The 17,804-nt window shown below is 42.8% G+C and overlaps 1 protein-coding gene across 5 annotated transcripts in view; it reads right to left on the reverse strand.

Annotated features, from left to right (window-relative positions):
• SLC4A4 (solute carrier family 4 member 4) overlaps positions 1-17,804 on the reverse strand; it is a 261,671-nt gene that overhangs the window by 212,388 nt on the left and 31,479 nt on the right. For all 5 annotated transcript variants that reach the window (XM_073340388.1, XM_073340382.1, XM_073340384.1 and 2 more), the window contains exon 3: positions 1,126-1,305. In XM_073340388.1, coding sequence (XP_073196489.1) covers positions 1,126-1,305 — 180 coding nt within the window. The remainder of the gene's footprint in view (positions 1-1,125; positions 1,306-17,804) is intronic.

A 17,804-nucleotide genomic window follows, 5' to 3' on the forward strand; every position in this document is an offset into this window, starting at 1 on the left:
CCAGTTTTTAAATCGTGGAAGGTATCAATGGCAAAACAGTAGCCAAAAGGTTTTTGTACTAGGACTGGTGGGGTTCAATCTATTTGGGAATGATCTGGAGACTGGAGAGGGTTGGGAAGGCAAGGTGAAGAAAGTTGGCAGATATAGTGCAGACTATCACCTTATATTCTTCCCATATCGCCAAACCTCTGCAGTGTGACACCATTTTCAACAGTTTATCACCATCTCTCTCTTCCTGTTCTTTAACCCCCCAGCCTCTTATTTAAGCAACCACTTTTCCAAATTCAGAATCACGAACCTGCAGCCAGTTGAGGAGATGGCTAAAGGGGCTGGGAATCAGGCTTCACAGACTGCCCCCTAGAAAGGTACTCAAGAGAAGATACTCCACTAGACAATTCAGGTGTCTCATCTCTAACACTCCCAGCCCCAGCCCAGCAGTAACAGATCAGAGCGGAATATCCCAAATCAGATGCCCAATCTATCAGTATACAACTGATTCATACAACTAAAGTTACATTTTCATTCCAACTTTTGTTTATAAAAAAACTCTTATTCTTAAGACAATTCAATAAATAGTTAGAGGGAAGCAACTGATATACAGCAGCTAATTACTAAAGCAGGCATGCCTGCATGCACCATGGTATACAATTCTGCAATTCCACATCAAAACATTTCTTATGGCTTCTGACAGGGGGATTTGTTCTTCTGTTATCCCACTGCTAGCTCTTTTTCTAGCTAACACCCCCCCATCCTCCCGGGGCAAGTGACTATCCTTGTACCCTGGGAGACTGTGCATATGCTGTGTTAAGGAGGAGGGGGATCAGTCAGAACAGGTAATTAGATTTCAAATTGCTTGCTGTCTCCTCACACACCACATTGGCTTGGTTTTGACAACTTGCACTGACAGTGTCTAACCCAACAATGACACCCGACGGTGAACAAAGATGAAGCGCTCACCTGGGGTGCGTGGGTGGTGTCCCTTCCAAACAACAATTCCCTGGCAACTGATAAAACACATGCTGACGATGTTGTTTCAGGGATCCAGATTCCCTCTCAATGCTCAGGACAAGAGCACTGCACATCAATAGAGTATCACAAGGAATACCAGAAAGCGACAGTACTCACTGAGTGGTTTAAGGATGCCGCTGCTCGTCTCATCCGCATTTTCTGCATCGGATTTGTCGGAGTAGTACTCAGAGATTTTTTCTCTTTCCTTCTTCTCCTTTAGCCCAGGTTTTCTTCTGTGCCGTCTCCTTCTCCGATAGCTCTTAGGCACATGGACCCCGATGTAGACGGTGTGATGGCCTATGGAAAAATAGGAGCATTAATTTGCATCCCATGCAATTTGCAGAAATACCAAGAAGTCTAGTTTATATCACATTTCATTGTAGGAGTATCCCTAAACAGGGGGTCAACTTGTTGTTTTACCCAAACATTAATTAGCAGCTTTTAAATCCCCCTTTGGTTGTGGGGTTTGGTTTGTTTGTTATTTCTTTTATGGTCAAGTAGTTTAAAAAAAGAAATCACAACTGACAGTACATGCAAGTGTAGACTCACTGCTGGCTATTACATATTTGTGACTATTTCTCTTTTTTTAAAATGGACCTCAAAGTCATGAGAATCCGTTTCAAAAGTACAGAAATACAAAGCAGCAGCTTAAAAAAAAAAATCATCTCAGTATTTCTGCTGTCTCACTCTTAAAGAGCTCTCCCCTTGAACCTATTTGTTTTTATTAAAAAAATACACTTGTTGGGCCAGACACTTATCTGGTGCAAACCAACATAGCTTGAAATCCATCAACCTATGATGATTGACACCAGTTGAACATCTGGACCAGTGTCCAATATGCTAAGTAATAGCCCAAATCTGGAGGGGGGGAAAAGCGCTAAGATACATGTATTTTACTGCATCACAGCAGCAGTGTTACGGTTAAAGAAGAGGCTTCTCTTTTAAGCTCCTGTCTGTTAAGTATCTGACACTTTCCAAAACTTTAAAAAAAAATTGTAATTTGGCCTAAAATTGCTTATGTTTGTTCTCAAATATAAAGATCTTCACTCCCCATCTCTTTTTTTTTCCCCCTTTTTTAAAGCAATGGAATAAAATTCTACTTGTCCATTTTTTGAGTTAGATAAAAAGTTCTTGATTCTTTATTTTCCAAGTTCCTTGCCCCTCCAACACCAGCCCAGAATAAAGAGATTCTTTACACTTTAGGAAATTATTCAGACATTTCTTGTGTACTCTGATTACTCAACCATCTTATTTTTAAAAGCTTCAGACACACCTGCCATGGATTCAATTCCTGATAAAGACAAGTGCCTTTGATATGTTTGAACAACTTTGGTTTATCCACTCATTTTACAATGTACCATTGCAGAGCTTCAGATAAACACACTTGTTCGACCATTGACTGAAGTATGTTTATCTGAAGAGGTGATCCTAGTCACATGTGAGAACAAATGTATTTATCTGAAAGTTCGATCAGTTCTTTTCCCTTAAACTCAGAAATTCAGTTATTGTTTCCGATAGCCATCATCTATCTCAGTTGACTTCCATCTATTTAGTCTTTTAAATCTTGGCAGTTAACCCACAGATACAGCAAGAAAAAAAATACTGATTATGCAGAAGTGGGCAGAGGTGCAATTGCTGTGGGAACCCAAACTTTGAAATTCCAACTTGTGTGCATTTTGGCCAGTATTCTCACCCCAGGAGCCTAAGTGATTCAGCTGGGACATCTGTTGGAGAAAGAGAAATTCTTCAAGGAAAATTAAACGATAGCAAACTAAGGCCACTTTACTTTGGAATTGAGAACATCCACACAATGGTTTAATGCACTTTAACTAATGTATGTTAACTTCACACCTCTAGTTAATTTGCTCTTTACTTTCCTGAGCGTCCCTGTGTACACATGGCCTAACGCAGCTTCAGCATTAGAGTGGACAAGGACTCCTAAATTTTAGGCCTCTCTGCACTACTAGCTTTTATAAAATTTGCAACCAAGCTGTAACATGAATAAATCCATCTGCACTTCCCAACCACACACACAACATGGGTCACATGCAATCTCTTCTGCTGTGGATGAGGTTCCGATCTCATTCATGAGTAGGACTGACATGACTTAAGCTGTGAATGCATTAAAAAAAAAAAAAAGTGATTCTGCTATAGAAATGGGAATTCCTAGCCCCATCTGCATAATTAACTTAGCCACTTCAGCCGACTCCCGGGCCCCTGTGGGCTGGAAAATTCCAGAGCACATGGCACCATGTGAAATTCTTGATGACCAACACCTGGAACTCAGCCAGCATCAGATAGCTACCCAGATCTTCCTGGATTGTGTAGATGGGGACAGTCCAGTCGGCACACACCTGTCCTGGGAAACCTGCCACTTTGTGGATGTTAGTTGTAACAATATCGGATGAACATATACAGCCTGATTACATGAACGAGATTCTCTGTGTTCTTTACATGGGGTCTTTTGGAACTAAAACTAAAAACAAAAGGCCAAGTGAAAAGTGTGTGTTAATTTGGCCCATTTTTGCTGCTTTATAGAAAACATCTTAAAATACTCAACGTTTTTCTTCAGAGACACATGCCAGAGTTCCTTCCCTAACTCCAGCTGTTGTAAGTCTCGGCATAACTGGTCATGCAGGAAAGACTGCACCCCAAAATATTTTACATCAGGAAGAATTTATCCTTTGATGCTTTAACTTCTAATTCACAACTCTCAAACTGAGCAAAAAGTTATTTCACTGGTAATGTTTTTAAAAAGCTATTGTTTAATAAATGAAAACGCCAAAGCAAAATTGCACCAGTAAAAAAAGGGATGAGATTTTTGTTGAATGATTGTTGTATCTATTGAGGAAAGGGTGATTTCTTGCGCAGAAATCGCGCGGGGGGTGGGGGATCTATATTTACATGCCAAAAAACTGTATGCAGAGTACAGTTCTATAAACCAGAACAATAGATAACCTAATGTAATTTGCAGATTTTCTCAGATCAAATCTATGGTTTCAATTCACACTTCATGAAATGTAATTCCACAAGAGTACAACACATTCAGATTAGCACCATAGGAGTCAATTTTATATTAACGTGTGTGCTGAGACACACGCATCCCAAAAAACAATACTCGTTAAAAGAATAACGTTTCAACATGGAGCTTACAAGTAATGCTAACTGTAAGGTTGTCCATGCAATCTGAACTCTACCCTTGTGTGCACATACATTACACACATTTCTGTAGGAACCTTGCCTCATTCACTGTGAGATTCACTCTTGTGCACAGAGATAGCACAAGGCTTGTGCATTATTTAAGTTTCACTAGAGTCCTGAAGTGGTGCACAGGCCTTGTTCTGGCGCACTGCACAGAGCCACCTTTCCCCTTGTGTGCCTGGGTTGGACAATGCACAGTGAATGGGGCAACTGTTCAATATTTATTTTTATCCTCACTGTTCAGCACATGGACCCCTGCCTCATTCACTGCACATCATCCATCTTATCCGCTAAGAGCCTACATGCACTCAGTTACAGAAATATACAGCCAGATCTATCCTAGGCTTTTGCTCTAAATTTCAAATAAAGCTGAGGCCAAAATACAGGGACAGACATACAGGACGCCATCTCATTCACTGAACCATCCAACTTGCACATTCCAGGTCTGATCAGATGACTCCCATTGACTCCTTCAGTGGGATTTTCACTGACTTCGAAAACCATCGGATGACAATGTGAATGAAACAGAAGTCCTACAAGAAAAGTAGGAGGCAACTATGCCTTTAAAGACTGTATTGCAATGCATATACGCACAAGAAAAAAAAGAGTTACTGGATTATCTGAATGTTGGCATCCTGGCAGCCTTAATGTTCTTTCCATGTTTTTCGGTAAGGTTTTTTCTATTTGTTGTTATTAGTAAAGAAAACAAAAGAACAAACAAAAAGTTCCATGGTGTGGGACTACTTGGAAGGCAGCAGGAAAAGGCTGTGTTGGATCAAATGAAAAAAGGGGGTAGTCCTGCCTCATTGAAGCATGGATACCTGTAGAGCAACGGTGGGCAAACTTTTTGGCCCAAGGGCCACACTGGGGTGCGAAACTCTGGAGGGCTGCGTAGGGAAGGCTGTGCCCCCCAAACAACCTGTCCTCCCATCTGCCCCCTCCCACTCCCTGACTGCCCCCCTCCTCAGAACCCCTGACCCATCCAACCCCCCTGCTCCTTGTCCCCTGACCACCCTCTCCCAGGACCCCACCCCCTATCCAATGCCCCCTGTTCACCGTCCCCTAACCGCCCCCTCCCCCCCAAACCTCTGCTCCATCCAACCACTCCCTGTTCCTTGTCCCCTGATTGCCCCCTCCCAGGACACCCCACCCCTAACTGCCCCCCTCCCCGGGTCCCCACACCCTATCCAACCCTCCTGACCCCATCCACACCCCCACCCCCTTACAGGCCTCCCGGGACTCTCACGCCCTATCCAAGACCCCCTATTCCCTGTTTCCTGACCACACACACCCCCAGAACCTCTGCCCCATCCAACCGCCCCCTGCTCCCTGTCCGCCCCCTGGGACTCCTGCCCCCTAACCCCCTTACCATGCCGCTCAGAGCGGCAGGAGCTTGCAGCCGCGCTGCATGGCTGGGGGGGGGGGGGGCAGTGGGGGAGGGGCCGAGGGCTAGCTCCCCAAGCTGGGAGCTCAAGGGCTGGGCAGGATGGTCCTGAGGGCCGGATGTGGCCCACAGGCCGTAGTTTGCCCACCTCTGCTGTAGAGCCTGGTCACCTTGCTTACACAACTCCAAAACTTTGCATCGATCAGAATAAGCACCCTCATTCCGTGCACACCTTCAGACATTGAGGAACCCACTCAAACTGCTTATCTGCACAAAGGTGCAGTGCAAATGCAATGCCGGGAGATCAACAGTTATTGTCAGAGGCAGGGAGAGAACTCAGTCTGCACGGACAATGTCTGTTTTTAAACAAACCATTACAACACAGTAGAATAGAATGGGTTTTCACCACTGAAAAGCACACAAATCTCAAATTTCTACCCCAAATTGCGAAGGTGATAGAGCTGTTAAAAAAAAAAAAAAAAGTGACAAAAAGTTCCTAAAAGAAAATTTTAAAAAAGAGCAACATCTGTCCCTCTCACCATTCTCATCCACGTTCTATTCTCTTCACACTCAAAACCAGCTGACCCATTTTTGCTCAAAAAATCACACAAACGCGCACGCGATCACCACTGGACAGAAAATCCATCTTCAAAAATTTCAGCCCCAACAGAGAAAAGTTGGAGAAAGTGGTAAGCAACTGGAAAAGGCTTTTCAGAATGGAAATGTGTAGGCAAACTTCAATGATAGGCATCAACACACACGCCACCTATAATACTTTAAATCAATACACAACTCTGATCTACTGGAAGTTTCTAAAACCTAATCAGATCCTTAGGACAGGCTGACAGTTTTATTGGGGGAAATGAGGGCAGGGGGACAGTTGCATGGAACAACAAACTATATTATCCTCTCCAAGAAAAAGATTTTGACGAAGGGTAGGGTGCTCCCGCAGTGGCATTAGAAAAATTTTTATAGTAGGGGTGCTGAAAGCCATTGAAGAAAATTGTAAACCCTGTATATAATGGAAACCACTTTGAGCCAGGGGATGCTGCCACACCTGCAGAACCCCTACTTCCAGCACTCTGTGCTCCTGAAGAAACCTTTATCTGGACTGACGCAGGTGTCGAAGAAAAACCATACTGACTGCTGGGTAATACCTAGGCCATCAGGAGAACTAAAGCAGACATTTTCATTCTTCCTATCCTCCTTTAAGTTGCAGCATGCTAACATGCCGCACATGTATCTTGTGAAATTTATCAGACATAACCATTTGCATTGAATGGTTCTCATGGGAAAGCTAAATTATCCCAGCAAGTAGGAAATGTCTCAAACATAGTGCATTGAGAATGTGTGTCAATTGCTTCCTGCCAGGCACTCTGGGAGGAGAGTCTAGAAGTTTATCTCAGAACTCACAACAATGTAAACAAATGCCAACCACTTCCTTCAAGTACATTGAACAGGAAAATCTCTTACTTAGCCACCTCCCTTGGGGGGGGGGGGCGGGGGGGAAGGGACATTAAACATTTCTCTCCCTTGTAGAATGGGGAACTGCAGCTAAGTAATGCAGATGCTTGCCTGCGCATACACAACTTAAGTTTCACGTTACCAAAATCTGCACTGTGCACATGTGATCAAAAGGATTAAAGAGATTGTCTAGTTCTGTTGGCAGCATATTTAAGTATTAAGTCTACAAGCTTACTATGATGTGTTTCTATTATCAAGCTGACCACAGAATTAAAGTGTCTCAAAGAAGGAGGTTGCTTTAACGCACCATGGGAAGCACCTCGCCCTCTTATATCTGACTTTCGCATCTGGTCAGGGCAATAAGATTTCCTTGTCAAGAGTCACTACTGCCCTTTCTGTTGTGGATACTGTCCCCACCCTACACCTGCTGTTTCTTTTGATATTAGAGTTCCACACATTAATCGAGGTTATTCACTGAGCCCAGGCTCACGTTTCCAAATGCTCAGTTAGGTTTTATGTGGTGCCTCAACACATCAGGGTTAAGTTGTATCTTCAGGTACATGGGTGTGACCCCTACAGAAGCCACGAAACTCTGTGTTCACCTTGGAGATAGATCTTGGTCCTTACTGTAGCTCTGTAGTTCTCTGGACTCTTCACCCATTGGCGCTACTGATGAGCCATGATATTCATCAGGAAGCCACCCCTCAGTCATTTGCTCCTATGTATGGAAGGCACCGTGTCCAGTGGATAGGGAAATGGACTGGGAGTCCAGAGACCTGGATTCAATTGTGCTCTGTCACTACCTTGCTGTTTGACCTTAGCTAAGTCACTTAACTTCTATGTGTCTTTGTTTCCCCTCCCATCCTCGGTCTTGTCTACTGAGATTGCACACAGCACAACAGGACCTCTAGACGCCACACCAGGACAAGTTAATTTATTAACGTGTTCCTGGTTAGATTAATTATTGGGCAGTATTACTATACTCCATGGCTCGATCTGGACACTCTGTAACTTCTTTACTTCAGTCTAATGAATTTTCGCTAACACTTTTGCAAAGATAGAGCAGTAAGAGAGGAATTCTATTCTTTCTGCGTGGTCCTTCATGAAGTTATACTCACTCCATCAACTACAGCGGGTTAGCACACACTAGCAGCCAGAATGACGATGTAATAAACTTGAAGGCCACTGCAAGCATTGCAGTAGGGAGCTTCATTGTAAGCCCCCACTTTCAGTGGTTAATTATAATTTTGCACCAACAAATTACCTAGGAGTCTAACTCTATCATGTTGAACAGCAGTCTGAGGGTGATTTTTTTAAGTTACCAGAGGAAGAAAACAGGCTTTTTTCTTTTTTTAATGTTCTAAGAAGCTTGTTCAGATGCTTTTTTGCACTCTAATACCCCAGTTTGGATTTAAACATTCTAATGTTGTGCATACCTAGCCCTCCATGAGTAAAAAGCACTTTGCTAATCTTAAAAAGAGCTGGTTAAGACTGTTTGCAGATACCTAAGTATGCATGCATTTAAATCAGTATGGAAAACAGCATAATATGTATGGGGAGCATGTCATTTTCACCTGGTTGTAAGATTATTCTTCTCGGGACCTGCCTTCACACCCAGTGCATCAATCTGCCCCCAGCAAAGCCTCCTGAAATTCTATTAACCACTTTCATTTTCAAAATGGTAACAGAAAGGGATACGCAGGCCTAGAAGTTTTTTGCAAGTCTCATATGCTTTCAGTTTGAAATTTCAAATGTAAAAGAGGTGAAGGATCCCAGGCTCTATAGCAAACTAGAGAGTGTATGAAGTTTGAAGCAGCAGATGTAGAGGCTCAGCAGAAAAGCTGACAAATTTGTCAGGCTTATTGATAATACAAGAGGGCACCAGTGATCAGCGACACCACTATCTATCTATACCTATATAAAACAAACACCACCACCACCACACACAACAACAACCACCCACTGATGGTAAAAGAATGTTCAGGTTACAAAGTCAAGCACTCAAAAGTTAGGGAATGACAGAATTAAGATAATTTTCCACATTTCAGGAAAAAATAAATAAATAAATAAAATGAATTTTTGTCTGATAAACATGTAATTAAACTACAACTCAAATGAGGCACCTTGAGTGCCCTGTGCCCCCATTCTCCATTATGTGCTCAGACATATCTAAACATTTAAAGGGGCGAGGGGGAAAAGGTACTTTTCAACACTTCTAATTTGCTATTCTAAAGCCCCATTTTGTCAAACAACTACGACATTTCTTGAAGCATAATACCTTCCCCCAGTCAGTTACACACTAGCTGAACTCCACCTAAGGTTCTACGTGCTTTTTTTATTAAGATTAACAATGGGATGTTTAATATAATGACAACAGCATGAATGCAGGGCACAGATGAGGAAAACAACATGTAAATAAATGAAATAATTTTTGATAATGTCTCATCAGGTCACTGGAACTTGTGGGTCTTCCAAAGGTCAATTTAATCTTCATATAAAAACGATCTCTACAGTCCTTAAAGGTTCACGTGTAATGACACTGTAGTCAGCTTGTGCTGAAAGGCACTTGAATAGGATGAAGAAAAGGAATACTAGTGGCACCTTAGAGACTAACCAATTTATTTGAGCATAAGCTTTCGTGAGCTACAGCTCACTTCATCGGATGAGTGTAGAATAGAGGAGATGTCTGAATCTCAAGCTTTCTCAATTCCAAAAGCATGATTTTTCCCTCCCTCACTCCATACCTATTGATCACCATTGTGTTAAACTGAAAAATTCCTAAGAAGATTTAACAGCTTTTCTGAAGCTTATTGTAGAGGTGGTTTAGTGCTGTCCCTTGACACCTACAATCCCTTTCAAGTAGGGAGGCATCACACTGAAAGTAAAATCAAGATTTAAGAAGTGAGAAGAACTTAAACTAAAAAATAAAAAGTGCATTCTTCATCAGGCATCTTAAAAGAACATACACAAACCTGAACATTTAAATGAAAGAGCGGATATAAGCAACCAAAAGATGCAGGATTGATCTACAAAAGAAAGGGAATGTGTGCAGTGGAATCTGGGAAAGACACTCACATAACTGAGTGTAGTTTCTGTGTGACAGATAAATGTCTATAGCTGGCAAATGATAAACTGATCAACATCGTTAAGACAGAAAACAACGAGCATGTTTTGGGTATTCAACCTGAGGTTTTTATAATCTATTGTTAGACGCTTACCCACAAACCTGTAAGCAGCTTTTCTGACTCTTCAAGTGTGAGAGGTTACACAACCTACAGAACCTGCCATGCCATGAGCTGATCTAATCAGGTCAACGCCACTTGGATCCTAATCAAAGGAGAGGATGACTTCTGAAAGAGCAGCTTACATACATTATAAAATGCTATACAAAGTGTTAGTCCAAGGTTTCCAGAAATGAAAACTGATTTTGAGTGCCTCTGGTTTGTTTGTTTTTTGAGACACCGGATTTTCACACACATCCTTTAAAAATCAGACTCCCTTAAGGTGTCTCAAGTGGTGCATCCAAAATAATGTATTGCTTTTGAAAACCTTGGCTTGAATTGTCTTTTTCAGAGTATGGAAATCATCAAAGCAGATAGACCCAATATTAAACTGTGTTTGGTATTATAGATGCATATATGCAGATAGGAGCCATATTTAGGTATAAATAAGTGGCTTGATTTTCCACAGCTGCCGAGCCCTATGGATCCCATTGACTTCAGTGGGAGCTTTCAGTATTCATCCCTTCGGAATATATTAAGCCCCTTCCTTAGGCATAAAAGTTTGAAAATTTTGACCCTAGTTCTTCTAATTGTCTGAGTAGGAAGGACAAATTTTGCAAGTATGTTGCACTCAGCTGTGTTGGAGGACAGGAGACTTATGCTGTTGATGAACTGCATGCCATTAAGTCTAGAGGAGATAGTCTTTCCTCCCCATTATATGCACTAATAATTCCTGTGATTAGGGAGAAAACCAGGGCATTGGTTATTATTGTAGAGAGTCATAATTAATACATAATTTGTTTAACTTAAACTTGCCTCTATCTCACCGCCTCAAAAAAAAAAAAAAAAAAAAAAAAGAAGTGTTTGTAGTCCACTAAAAGTGTCCCCATGACACTTAGAGTAAATTGCCAGCATTTATTTCAGTGCCTGCTCAGGTGTTTGGCATATCAATTGAGGCATCACAAGAACTCTGCTACCCACAACTTAAGCACAAGTGGTCAGGACTGGGAGATCTGAAGCTGCCTCCTGCATGTCATAGCATAGCTGCAGCACGCATGCATGCACGAGCAACAGAAGTGTTTGTCAGTGAAACTAACCACCTAAATTCCAAGGCACACACCCCCGTGCTTTAGAGACTGAAATGTGAGTCACTATCATTGAAAGCCACTGCTAGCGCACATCATTGAAAGCCACTGCTAGCGCACGTAGGGGCATGAGTGTTGGGAAAAGTACACTGGATGATCAAGAAAAAAGGTACAGAAAATGCCTATAGGGATATAACAGAAAGATGGACACACGAAATGACAGACCAGAACAGACGAAGGATCCACCTAGTCCAGTACCCTGCCGCCGATTTTGGCAAATGCTGGGTGCCTCAGAGAAGGTATAAAAGCCCTTATGCACCTAATTCTGCAGTATTACTGTACATCACTAGTACATCCTAATGGCACACTGCTTCTGGGTATACAATTATGGTTTACTATATTGAGGATGCAGTTTTCTTTTAAAAGGGAGATTTCACCTACATTCTGGAGTACTCCAAGGTCAGACTCCTTGATACAGGGCCTGCATTTATCCCCATGTCCACCCTCCACGCTGATGGGCCTCTATTAAATTAGAGTGGTTTTTAAGGGCATGCCTACACTGCACAAAAAACATCTCACTCATGGCAGCGAGTCTGAGTCTGGGTCAACTGACTAGGGCTTCTGGGACTCATGCTATGGGGCTAAAAGTAGTAGTGTAGACATTCCCACTCAGGCTGGAGCCTGGGCCCTGAGGTCCCCGCCCCTTGCCAGGTTTCAGTGCCCAGGCTCCGGCCCAAGCAGGAACGTATACAGTGTTATTCTAGCCCCGTTGTGTGAGCCCAAGTCAGTTGAACTGGACTCCAAGACTCACTGCTACAGAGTTGTTGGGTTTTTTGTTTTTTTTTTTTTTTTGCAGTGTAGATGTACCCTCAATAGTCTGATTCTCATTTTATACCAAGGCCACTTTACTCTGATCTGTCACTGTAAAGGGGCCTTCAACTGAGCATAAATATGAAGTGTGCTCATTTTAAAGTCCCTTTACACTGCCTCTCAATACTGTCCAAAATACACTCACAATATTGTCCAAAAAGTCTTGGAATAGCACTGGACCCGTGTGAAGGGAACAGACACCCCCTAGCAATCGTAAAGAGAATTCTAGAACACAAAGAGCCCATATTACAGGGGTGGCCAACCTGGGGCTCCGGAGCCACATGCGGCTCTTCAGAAGTTAACGTGCGGCTCCTGGTACAGGCACCAACTTTCCAATGTGCCAGGGGGTGCTCACTGCTCAACCCCTGGCTCTGCCCCAGGCCCTGCCCTCACTCCACCCCTTCCCACCCCCTCCCCTGAGCCTGCCGTGCCCTCGTTCCTGCATGCCACGAAACAGCTGATCAGGAGGTGCGGTGAGGGAGAGGGAGGCGCTGATCAGCGGGGCTGCTGGTGGGCAGGAGGCGCTGGGAATGGGGGGTTGGGGGAGAAGAGCTGCTGGGGAGCATATTACCATGGCTCTTTGGCAACGTACACTGGTAAATTCTGGCTCCTTCTCAAGCTAAGGTTGGCCACCCCTGCCATATTAGCGCCACTGAGTTACAAGGCAGCCCTGGCAGCACTCACCAGAGTAAGCCCAGCTTTGCTGCTTACAGGCCCATAGATCAAAGCAATGAATATTTCTTTTTTCCTTAGACCAATGAAGAGTAAGATTCTTTCCCAATGGCCAGTGAACACACAAACAGGGAAAGTCAAGCAAGAAACCAGGATTGGTCCTAAAATCTGACTTTATCCACTAGGCCAATTCTACTTCTGTTCCTCTCACTCTTCTCCACCTCCAACCTTGACCTCTCAGGCTCGGCCTCTCCTTTCCATCTGTCTTTGCTCTACTTGCCCTCTCATTCTTGCGTCACGAGGAATGGTTAAACAGAAGCACCCACTGGGCCTTCTCTCTATACCCTTTGTTATCTTATACACTAACCTCTCTTTCCTCTTACTATTCTCTCCTCTCATGGAAACTCCCCAGCATTCCATAGGTCACCTGACCAGTTCCATAGCGTCCACTCCTCACAGGGTTCTAATTTTCTGACTAGGAAACTCTTCTTGGGATCGTTTCTACTTTTTGAGATTAAAAATTCCATTCATTTACTCAGCTCTATTCATTCAGTCTGTCAATTGTCTGTTAATTTTTACCTTTCGCTTCCCAGGAGGCTTTTTTGTTTTATTTATTTGATAAGTTTTGTCACTTATCAAGTATAATTAAGAATAGCTTCACTTCGTTTCTATAGGTTTTGATTTATTGCACAGATTATCAGTTTTAATTGGTCTTTCTTTGCCTTTAGCAGTTATTGGCTTAGGTGACTTCTCAGTATTTATTTCTATATCATTAATGAGAAGGAAATAAAAAGTGAGCCCAGATGGCAGTGAACCAAATGAAAAGTCACTAAAATACAACTCCGTCTTCCATTAGAAATTCCACAGCCATGACTGGACCTCCTTGCCATATTTTAAGTTTTCCTAGATTCAGAGTCCAAGACCAGAAGAGACCATTGTGATCATTTAGTCTGACCTTTATATGCATTTTAGGTTTTTTGTTTAAAAATAACCTGAAGGAATTCAGAAAGGGATGCGGTATCATGCACAGCAGAGACCGGCAAATTTTATATACTCATTTTCTGTCCTAAGCGGTCATGTAGTGTTGTAGGGCACTAATGAAGAGCTGCTGTGTCTCACCCCAGAGGCAGACATGCCAGCAAGGGGGGAAGGGATTCCAACAGAAAGAGTTTGCAAAATCCCCATAGAGCAATTTGAGATCCCGCTAAGCAAATGTTACCCATGGTTCCTGGGTACGCGCATGTCCCAGTGTCCTGTTTCCAGGTGCTGGCCTGCAGCTGAGTCAAATGACCGGGGTCCCATGAGAACAGCTGGGGTGCAGTATTTATTGTAAGAGAGCGTCTATTCACACAGAAAGAGGAGAGCCCAGGGCCAGTGGAATCAATACTAGCCAAGTGGGAGCAGAACAAGTCTCAGCTAGGAAATGGTTTGGGGAAGAAACTCCAGAGCCTGGGGACAGGGCTGGTAGATTTGTACTGTCAGTTATGTTTGAACTGTTATGTTTTCTTAGCAAATCAGAGCCAAAGAAGGGGATGTGACATCAACCACAAGTCTACATGTACTTCTCAGAGAGAAACTGAGGCAGCAGACACTTAACCTGATGGGGTAAGCTGACCATAGCATGGTCCCATACACCAGCGGTTCTCAACCAGGGGTCTGGCACCCCCTGGGAGGCCACAAGCAGGTTTCAGGGGTTCCACCAAGCAGGGCCAGTGTTGGATTCACTAGGGCCCAAGGCAGAAAATCAAAGCCCCTCTGTGCGGGGCTGAAGCCCAGAGCCCTGAGCCAGGCCACCTGGGGCTAAACCTGAAGCCTGAGCAAGGTAGCTTTGCAAGGCCCCAGGCAATGGCCCTGCTTGCTAAACCCTAACGCCGGCCCTGGCTTTTATATGTAGAAAACCAGTTGTGGCAGTACAGGTGGGCCGTGGAGTTTTTATAGCATGTTGCAGGGGAGGAAACACAAAGAAAAAGATTGAGTACCCCTGCTCGACACACAGTAAATGTATATTATTACGCATACAGCTAAACAGTATGGGCCCTGATCCTGAAAAGGGATCAGCCTGCACAGTCCCAGCAAATTTGCCTCTCAAGCTGGAGTCTGTGCAGGCAGCTCCCTTGGCAGGCCTGGCGCTCTGGTTTTGCCTCCATTAGTACATCCAAAGCCCTCCACTTGGAACGCTTATTCACACCAGCAGACAAGGGGCACAATGCCTCAGTTTGACTGTCACCATTTCAACTAGCATGGCCTTCAGCCAAGTTTGGTTAGTCGCCAAGTTGGAGAGCAGGTGCGCATCTCATTCGTGTCACTTTTGCACAGAGATGGATTGTTTTTAAATTGATCATTTAATACCATATTAAGTGTATTTAATGCTGGCTGAGTGTTTGGTCCTTGCCTTTAATTAAGGAAATCAGCAATTCCTATCTTCTCCCTTAAAAACAAGGGTTAAAAGAGCCATGTCATTACCATTATGATATTACAAAACACTTTCCTCAGATTTGATGTAAAATAATTTGTACTACTAGGCTCTGTCACTGGAGAATTTAATATTCCTTTAAAAGAAAGGCCACTCAGCACTTATACAATGCCTTTTCATCCTCAAAGGACTTTCAGTGTTTAACGTGCGGGTGGCCTGTGCTATTCAGGAGGTCAGATTAGATGATCTGGTGGTCCATTCTGGCCCTAAACTCTATGACACTTCCCAAAGGTGTACTTTTTTTTTTTTTTTTTAAAGGCGGAACGGAAAACCCTGATAGTTCTTTTTAAAATGCACATTCGGACAAGCACCATTTTAAATAAAATCATTTTACAATCATCCAAATTTTGACCCAAGCTTTTAAATCAGAGCCCTTCAAATAAGACATTAAAAGCATCACAGCAGTGGAAGTGAGAAAGCACTGATGTCATACACGAAACCAGCACATTTTAAGATAACACTGAAGTCTGCCAACTACCCTGCCAACAGAGAAAAGGCTATTTGCAGCCGACTAGAATGACATCTTGCCTACAGATAAAGAAGATAGCCATAAGTTGAAAAAAGACAGATGGTAAACATGCTGGTAGATTTACTAGCGTCAAGCTATCAAATGTTAGAAAGGTGGTATCATGGCAAGGAACCTCCTAGCAGAGCACTTTAAGACAAGTCCTACTGCATTTGTATTGAATCAAGACTTGAGAGCTTATCCGAGCTGTACACAGCATATTTAATAGTATACAAAGCATAACGGAGAATTAAAACTAGAGAGGAGCCGAAATGGAAATCTTTTATCTGAACCCTCTCAACATTTGAAGGTTCACATAAAAACCAGAATCGAAATCCAAACCACTATTATGATTTGCTATTTGTATTGTGGTAGCACTGAGGGCCTTGCCCATATCTGGGGCTCCGCCACCGTGCTAGGCGCTCTACAGATAGAAAAGAAAACAAAAAAGACAGTTCCTGCCCCAAAGAGCTTATAATTTAAGTAACCACTCCTAATTCTGCAACAGCAAAATCAAAGTCTGTGGCAGTTTTGAAGAGACAAAAATGCAGCTCCCTCTGCTGTTGTCCAATTTAAACTAAACTAAATTACCAAAACAAATCAGCAAAGTACATTCTGTGGTGGATTATTCCTTGCTTATATTTTTAATTTCCACTTGTTCATTTATACTATATAAAAAATAAATACATCAGTAATTCACAAAGTCTTTGTTACTGCAAAATGAGTGACGTTTTGAGTGAAGCAAAATTAAGGGTACCATTTTATGACATTACACAACTTTTTCCCCCAAATGTGTGATAACACAAATCCACAGACATCACAGCAGGGGCAAGCAAAAGAAAAAAGGGTTTAGCAAAAATGGCAAATGGTTTTAGGGGTTGGGAGGTTTTTTATTAAAGTTTCTCTTGTTGCAAAGTCCCTAATTAAGTTCCACATGTTTCTCTGAGTCATGTGTACAGATGTTTATGTAGGTAACTCCCCTTAACATTGATGAGATCCACAGACATAAATTTCCAGTGCAACAGAGAATTCTATTCTAGTCGGGTTCCAATACAGCATCCACATCCATGGTACCCCTAACTTATTAAAGTAGATGGATACAGGGTGGGGGAAAACTTCTGGAAATGCAGGCCACATTCCCCTACATACCTGAACCCTGTCAGAGTGCCCCTCCTCCTTTACAGGTTTAACTGAGTTGCCAAACTTGAAATCAAGTACCCTCCGCCCCACTATGAAGTCAGAGCTACTACTGGCTTGAGGGGAGTTAGAGAGGCAAGATCTTATCACAAGGGATAAGGTGGAGCTTTACTTTTTCCCTTGTTCCAAACCAGGTTATTAAGTATTCTGTGTGTCACACCTATTTAGATTCCTAATTTAGTGGAATTTTAGGAATACGTCACTACCTTTTAAGAAAGGAATGTACAGTGCTGTAGATAAATGGGGCTGCTTTTCTTTTTCAAAAAACTTGACCCTGGAGCTCTGTTTGTTCCTCATTCTCACAATAATACTTACATTTTCCCATTCTCTGAAATGGAATCAGGAAGTAACCTCAGTAAACTATGCTGAGCCATATTTCCGAGCATCTCTATACAATGTTGGCCAGCCGCCAACAAAGCACCTCTTCATAACAAAAATGTGTTGTAGTTATTACTTATGCCCTTTTGATATTCATGCAAGGTAGGCAGGTAGCATTTACCCATAAACATCAGAAGTGAAATGATAACTTCACCATGACAATAAGCAGGAAATGGCCAGCTGCACACAGATGTCTTAAATTATCTTCCAAGTCTGGGGACATGCCATAGGGGCATATGCTCTCATATAATTCCCACCAGTGTTACAGTTACAAGCAGGTTAGGCACATGCCTGTGTGGTGCATTCTTGGTTAGGCAAATGCAACGTATACAAAAGGCCAACACTA

Source organism: Lepidochelys kempii, chromosome 4 (genome assembly GCF_965140265.1).
Source record: "Lepidochelys kempii isolate rLepKem1 chromosome 4, rLepKem1.hap2, whole genome shotgun sequence".
Classification (NCBI taxonomy): domain Eukaryota; kingdom Metazoa; phylum Chordata; order Testudines; family Cheloniidae; genus Lepidochelys; species Lepidochelys kempii.